Source organism: Girardinichthys multiradiatus, chromosome 7, assembly GCF_021462225.1.
Source record: "Girardinichthys multiradiatus isolate DD_20200921_A chromosome 7, DD_fGirMul_XY1, whole genome shotgun sequence".
Lineage (NCBI taxonomy): Eukaryota > Metazoa > Chordata > Actinopteri > Cyprinodontiformes > Goodeidae > Girardinichthys > Girardinichthys multiradiatus.
In genome coordinates, this window is record NC_061800.1 from 9,431,045 (window position 1) to 9,439,142 (window position 8,098).

The following is an 8,098-nucleotide window of genomic DNA, read 5'->3' on the forward strand; positions in this document are numbered from 1 at the left end:
CATTGCTTTCTGACCTATCAGTATGCTTACATTTTCATAGTTATGTAAACAAACACATCATCGTTTAGCTATCAGCAACCACCATTGCTACTGGATGTTGACCTCCAGTTAACAAAAACATATTAATTAATCCATGACATCAAGTAGATAATCAGCCACAACTGTTAAGAGGACTTAAAAAAATAGTTACCGAATAGTTACTAAAAGTTGTTTATTCACTGCATTTTGTTAACACTTCCATTTCCAAAATTTTTGCAACGTACCTTGTGTAATACGACATTAAAATACACTTTTTGACATTTTAGACTTAATGTTACTTATGCTTCATGGGGTAAGTTGAACCACTGGCTCAACTTACCCCAACGCATCTGGCTTACGTTACCCCACAGCCACCACTTTGGAAAAATCGACCTAGCTTTGCAATTCAAGCTAATCTTTAGCTAAATGATTCACCTGCTTTAATATTCTAGTAAATCATAAACATGTATAATATACATTTTTTATCTAGATAAATTAGCCTTCATGTAACAGCTTGTTACACTGCACGGTGTTGGTGTGAAAAAGAAAACATTACTTTGCAGTATAACAAACAAAGCTGATTTTTGTTTTTTTTTCAAGCCTCCACCAGTATCACGTAGTGACCTGGCCACTATCCTGCAAGAAGAACGGCTTAAAATCCCTCTGACCACTGTGCAGGACTTGTATATGTCATTCAGAAGACGAATTGACGCTGTATTGGCCGCAAAAGGAGGCCCTACACCATACTTATAAATTACTGTGGTCTAAAACCAGGTGTTTCAGTTTCACTGTCCAACCCCTGTAGGTATCTTCTCCCAATAAAAAGTATGTTTCAACCGCTACCTTCTTCCCCGTTTCATCTTGAAAAACCCTCCTCAACCTTTCTATACCCCCTAAACTTCCCGGATTTGATGGGTTGTAATATACATTCTTCATCATCCTTCTTTAAGACATCCCAGTCTTATGCTCACTCTGACGTCTACTTATTAAATAATGAAAAAAAACACCTGAGGGTATATTTATACTTCTTTTTTATTTTTACCCATATCTAATAGAGAATCAGAAAAAACACATTCAGATAATAAAGATCAATTCAAACATTGCAATCTTTAAAAAAAAAACAACAAAAAAAAAAAAAAACTGTTATATATGTATACCAATAGAAAGCAGAGAGAGAATACAGAAAAGACAAAACAAGTCATCAAACATCTGAGATCGGATCGTAGCATTCTGAAACAGAGTTAAGCTGCTTGAGACAATCATTACCGCTCATCTTATCGTACATATCCGTGATTGCACTATGGAAACCTTGTACCGATTTCAGTTCATATAAAACTCTCTGCATTCTCGCCTAAAAACATTGTAAAATGCATTTTGCAGGCAGGGCCCTCTGGTGTATGAGCATACAAATTACCCACACACAGATTGTTTTGCTCCAGTGCAACATTTGGGGCAAAAGTGAATTTATTTTGCAACATTTGTTTCAGAGTAAAACTGGAGTAAAAAAAAATAGGATTAAAATTGTGAATGACAGAGCTTTTTAATATGTAACTCAAAGAAAGCAATTTGTGCACTTGTACTTCTGAAGAGCTGTTTTGTATTTGTGAAAGACTGTTAAAAAGTCTACAGATACAAAATCCCTGTAGCCTTGCTCTCTGTGACTTCAAATTCACAGTTACAATGCACAAATAGTTTTGTCCCAAAATTAACTCCAAAGCTTATCGTGTTCTCCAGGAAGAAGATTGCAATCACCATAAGTGAACCATCATCACAATTACAGGTGCACATAAACAGAATCTTAAGAGATTTTGTGGAATCTGCAAGTCAACAGTCTGGAGGTTTGGGCCAAAGTCCCCAATGTTTTGAGACCCTAAAAGCGCCCCTGATGGCAAACCAAAGAAAGTGTTATATTTCTGGACTGTTCGTAAATGGCCAGCGTTCCCTGCCTGCCTGCACATGTTGTACTTCCTCTGACTTTATTTGAAACACTTCAGTAATATTGACAAAAACTAACTTACTTTTTGGTTTGGTGTCAACATCTGCTAGTTTCCAACTAGTTCGACAGAAAATCTGCCATTATTTATGGTGTTTTATCCTTATTGCACAGTAACACATTACCATGTAACATAACATTCATATCGATAGTAAAACAAAATTATATATATATATATATATATATAATATATATAGATATATATATATATATATATATATATATATATATATATATATATATATATATATATATATATATATATATAGATATAGATATATACACAATACAAAAAGATACAGAATGCTGACCAGCAATAGAAAAATCCTGAGTTCAACATTTAATAAACTGTGGACGAGTGTAAACATTAATCTGTAGAGACCAGATGAGGAGATAAGGGAAGTAAGAAAATATATAAACCAAGCCAACACAGAAAAATCTGCTTAGAGAGCTGCATATGTCTGATGATGGCAACACAGGAAGGGGCTGAACTCTGTTTTCCAAAACTTAACAGCTCCTGCAGGAAGCCAACACTTCATTGGTCTAAAGCTGTGCTATTGAACACTGTGCTGTCCTTCATCTGTCTGGCCACTGTATTTCTCAACCTGCTCATCATCATTTCAATCTCCCAGTTCAGGCAAATATTAAAACAGCTTAACTTTAACTGTTTAGAAATGTGAAGTTATTTTGACATCAATGTGTTTTCACAGAATATTTAGATTTTTTTCTGTCTTATTCCAGGAAGCTTCACACCACCACTAACATCCTCCTCCTTCCATTGGCTGTGTCAGATTTCCTTGTGGGTCTCCTGTTGATGCCTGGGGAAATCTTAAGAAGCACAACATGCTGGTTTCTTGGAGATGTCATATGTTCTCTCTATTTTTTATTCAGCTGTCAAATTGTCTGTGGTTCTATTGGAAGTATTGTTCTCATATCAGTTGACCGTTATGTGGCTATTTGTCACCCTTTACATTATGCCACTAGGATCACTTTAGGAAGAGTGAAGTGCTGTATTTGTCTATGTTGGCTTGGTGTAGGTTTTTACAACATTTTTTATTTGAAGGATGAGCTTATTCACCCCGGCAGAGGCAAATCCTGCTTTGGAGAGTGTACGTTTATATTAAGCAATGTGACTGGAACTATTGACCTAATTTTGACTTTTACAATTCCAGTTTCAATTATCATACTTCTGTACATGAGAGTATTTGTGGTGGCTGTGTCTCAGGCTCGTTCCATGCGCTCTCACATTACAGCTGTCACACTTCATTGTTCAGTAAACTTAGCAACAAAAAGATCAGAGTTAAAAGCAGCCAGGACTCTGGGTGTTCTCGTTGTTGTATATCTAACATGTTACTGCCCATATTATACTTACTCCCTTATTGAGACAAATGTGACCAGCACTGAATATGCATCATTTTTTTTATTTCTCTGTTATTTTAACTCCTTTCTAAACCCTGTCATATATGCCCTGTTCTACCCCTGGTTCAGAAAAGCTATTAAGGTCATTGTCACGCTTCAGATACTGCAGCCTGGCTCCTGTGATGCAAATGTACTGTAGAGACACAATCACTCTTAGATCTCTTGAAATAAACTTGATGTACACAAATGACGTAAAATAGGATATTCAGTTCTAAATGAAAATAATTTGATTGTCTTTAATCAAAAGCAATAAAGTTAAACAATATAATTATAAATTTATTCCTAGTTTTTTTATACATATATTATATGGCTTAATGAATATGTGTAAATGTTTATACTACATTTTAATCAGATTATCTCTTATTAGTAACCAAAACATAAGAGAAACAGAGGGGCAAGAAAGTGCAGCATATGTCAGTGTGAAAAATACTATGTAAAACAAAAATACTTTAACACTGTTATGATTGCTGTCTCTTGTACCTTACATTCATGTCATTTTTTTTTTTTTCTGATTGAGTTCTAAATGTTTAAAAGAAGAAAACTGTTTTTTTGTTCCACTTTATTAGTTTTGCACTCTGACTTGCATGTATGGCATTTGGTCGCTACATTTTCATTGCTGTTTCTATATTGAACTGCTACCTGAGTGTAATGTTTGGACTGGCAAGTCATCCAGATTATGAAGACAAGTATGAAGCAGTTTTAGTGATTTGTCATAAGCAAAGACATATAAAATATATTACTAATTTAATTAAATGTGTGTTATTTTTTTAATTGAAACTACTGAAGCAAGCTAAATCACGTATTGCCAGAGAAGTGATTAACACAACTGTGTTCTGGTCATATAAAGTTACTTTGTGTGAGCAAACCTATCCTGGTGTCCATCCAATATAAGGCTTCTTGGAAAGTTACCCATTACCCTGTAGGTAATTAACTTTGCTGGTATTAAATCTTTGATATAAAATTGTTGAGTTGACTTTTGATATGTATTGTTTTTGTCTCAATAGAAAGAACCTGACAAGTACAGTTCTGGTATGATTCTGGAAAAAATCCTAATGCCTTTAAATTCTCACAATCGTCTTGCTGTTGTTGAGACAGAAATGCCAGCCAAGTAAAACCATGGTCTTAAATGTTTTTTTTTAAACAAGGCAGTGATGTGCTAATAAAGTTCTTTTCCAAGAAAGGTATTGTTGGGGTTATCCATTTTGGTTGCATACTTGAACATGCACAGCTCAACAGACATTGCTGCTCTCACGTCACCGGGTATTATAAAACCCGCGGAAAATAAATTTCCATTGCCATTTCCCGTGTGTCTCACGGGAGGACGCATCGAAGGGGCATATCTGAAGAGACAAAAGCTCGCAGGCAAACTTTTTCTCCACACAGCCATTCCCGGAAGAGCTTGAAAGCTGGAATTCTGTCTGATACAAGAAGGTTAGAAGATTCACATACCGATCGAAGACCACGCTGACACCCGGTGCAGGTGAAAACCCACAGAGGTTTTATTTATTTTTCATTGATTCAGTCGACTAAATGGTTCTTCATATTTTCCCCTCCTGGACGGATGAGAAGTTTACCGTTGTTTTTTGGTTTAGTTTTTTTGTGAGTTGATCTTGAACGTGTGATTTAATTAATGAACTGAAACCTTGGGACATTTGCTGTCAAATGTTCCCTGTCAACCCGTTGTACACCTTGGTATACCATCTGCAGAAGAGTTTTATGGATTTCGTCATTTAAAATATGAATGTGTGCACATTTAAAAAGGTGGCACCATAGATGCCAGGCTTGGACCTTTGCTCTCTTGTAATTTGCATGTCTTTTGTGTGCATATTCTGCTTTCTGCCACCATTCTGTGGTTGCGTACTCTAAAGATGAAATCCTAAACATCAGACAGTCCTCTCTTGGCATTCCAACTTTACTGAGATCCTGGTTGCTGGCACAGCGGCTCTGTTTCACCGCAACCTGCCTTAGTGAGCAAACACAAGACTGTGCATTTCTGATACCAGGTGATCAGTTGTTTGGAATGGACTTCAGGGCAGAGCTCTTGGGGAAAAAGATAGGGGGCCGAATCTGCTTCTATATAAACTCTCCTATTACCTTCAAATGACCAAACATCTTTTGTCTTTGTTAAAACTTCCCATAATGAGCAAAATTACAACTGTTCCCCACATTTATTTGTTGGGTACTTGATGTTTGTTTGTTAGCTAATCCAATGGACCTTTAAACCCATTGTGATATATAACTTTTGGAATGAAAAGAAATTTATTTTGTCAAGATTAGTGACATGTTTTATATTTGGGATCAATTTGACCCCATGAAAAACAAACTCAATTGCTGCTAGCTTCTCACGCCTTATTTCTTTGTCATTAAAGTGTGACAACCAAGAAAACACGGAGTGTATTTAGAAACATGGTTGCTGGAAATATTGTCCTTCCAGTGTCAGCAGTCCAAACACTTGCTGTTGCTTTGCCTTTTAACTTGTGCAATAGAAAAACCCAATGTAGGCTTGTAAGCATGTTTCGCCCACTTCTTTCCAACTATCTCCATACACCCGTCTACCCTCCGAAATTTGTCATCTCTAGTACATCCTTGGTGTTATGAACAGCTCAAATGTTGATTTTATGTCTTGGACATGGCTGACAGTGTATCTGGTGGGGCATGTGACCATTTTGATGACGTAAACACCACTAAGTCTGCCCTCTTGTGGAAGTGGGGAGACAGCCACAATAACTTTTCATTTTTGGAAAGTAGTGTTTGCCGAATGTTTTGAGAGAACTGGAGGGTCAACACGGATTCATTCTCATCAGAGCAGGATGCCTCATCAGGGTCCTCCGCAATGTTATCCTCTGTCTCAAACACGTTCTCTTCTATGTCACCTTCGTGGTCTAAGAGTTTGACAACACCTCATTTACAGAAAACCTTTTCTTATAAGTAATTTTCAGTTGAGAAGAGAGCTAAAAGAAAGAGCACATTGAACACCAAAAGAGATGATTCAGGAGCTTTTGTATGTTAACTTCACCCCCAAGTTGTGTGAAGTTAACAGTGTTAGCATTGGAGAGGCCAGTGACTAACATGTCCTTTTTCCTTTTTTAACGGTAGATAGCGCAGTTCCGTGACAACATGTCAGCCCAATATTTATACCAGTACATTAATAATTTAAGAATTGAAATTGCTGTTGTAATGGCAATGATTTGGTTTTCTTATACTATTTTCATAGACTGTTATTTCATCCTGCTCAGTTCTTCATGGCAAAGCGAACTTTTTTGATGTAAAGTCTGGCTTGTAATACTGTTTTTGAATCAGTTTTTTTTTTAATAAGGATTAACAAAAAGATGGCGTATTGCCTTTTTTCTTTTTTGTCAGAAATTATATTTTTTCTTATACCATACCAAGAACAAGTACAGATCTATTTGATAAACTTTTCCATCCCAATTGTTTTTAAGATTTCAATTTAGGGACCAGTAAAGTATTTTTAATTGCACTGAGCATGACCTCTTCCTTTTCCTGAAGGTTATGAATGTAAATATTTTCCTTCAACTAATCACAGATAAATACAGTGATGAAAACCTCATTCCATCATACCATGTGGTCAACCTTTCATTGCGCTTTTCACAGTGTGCTCGTTAAAGCTCAGTAAAGGACTGGGCTCTTTATTCAACAGCTTGCGTTCTATGTAAACCACCGACTGCTAAGGTAACAAAATATAAAATTTCAAATCTCCAAAAAAATAAAAAATAAATAGTCCACCATCCATATACGACATGACATTCAGATATAATTTAAAAAAATTCAACTTTTCAACAATAGTCTTCAATTAGGAGCTCTGTGTTTAAGCAAGAAGGTCTACAAATAGTACAACTATATTACTATTACTATTACTATACTATTTGACTTCAAAATCTGCATTACATTTTGTGAACTGCAGGGAGACAAAGCTTGATGTGCACACTATCACTCTTGGGTAGTTTGACAGCCTGGCTTTCTCCTCAGCACATGCAGAATATGAGTGGCCCTCAAAATCGTCTCTGGTTGGGCCAAAAATGAAAACAAAAATAAATAAATAAATAAATAAAATCTGGACAAAGCAAGGCACACTTTAACAGGACCATGTGAAATTTAAAAGAGTAACAGAACAAACATTCAATATGAACTTTAAAATGCTTCATTACTTTAAAAGGACCATCTACAACTCAGCCAGTCTCTGTGCTTCCATGTAAATGTCTGCGCCAAAACATGAGCTGACAGCTAAGGGGTCTATACTGGCCATTAACATTCTGTTGACATGATGTACTAGTGAGACTGGGTATTCGGGGACATTGTCAGTACTAGGATCAGAGGCAGGTAAAGGCCCCTTAAAGTCGATGCCCCATTCGCCGGGACTGACCTATGTGTGTAAAAAATATATCCGAATTACAACAAATGAGCACATTTAACACATCTGTTGTTGAGAGTGTAATCTCTTCAGCCACCACTTGTTAGGGTAGCAGCATAAGAGCCAGGGGGTTCAAAAAAGTTAACAGCCTGATAAAGAATGCTGGTTCTGTTCAGGGGACTACTGTGAAACCACTAGAGATGATGGTACAAAGATTTTTTTACAAAAATCAAATGAATTATTGACAACCCTGAGCACTCTCTTAATCACACTGTCATACAGCAACAGTGTCTTCAGTC

The 8,098-nt window shown here is 36.4% G+C and overlaps 1 protein-coding gene across 1 annotated transcript; it reads left to right on the forward strand.

Annotated features, from left to right (window-relative positions):
* The first annotated feature begins 2,478 nt into the window (after positions 1–2,478).
* Positions 2,479–3,569, forward strand: LOC124870777 (trace amine-associated receptor 13c-like). The gene is made up of 2 exons (XM_047369572.1): positions 2,479–2,648; positions 2,753–3,569. Exons 1-2 carry the CDS (start codon positions 2,479–2,481, stop codon positions 3,567–3,569), a joined length of 987 nt encoding a protein of 328 aa, XP_047225528.1.
* The last annotated feature ends 4,529 nt before the right edge of the window (positions 3,570–8,098 follow it).

Bases quoted from the DNA above. Each gene is read 5' to 3' on its own strand.
- LOC124870777 (XM_047369572.1), top strand. From the start codon at position 2,479: ATGGCAACACAGGAAGGGGCTGAACTCTGTTTTCCAAAACTTAACAGC. The intron at 2,649-2,752 runs GCAAATATTAAA...GTCTTATTCCAG, and splicing joins ATTTCAATCTCCCAGTTCAG to GAAGCTTCACACCACCACTA.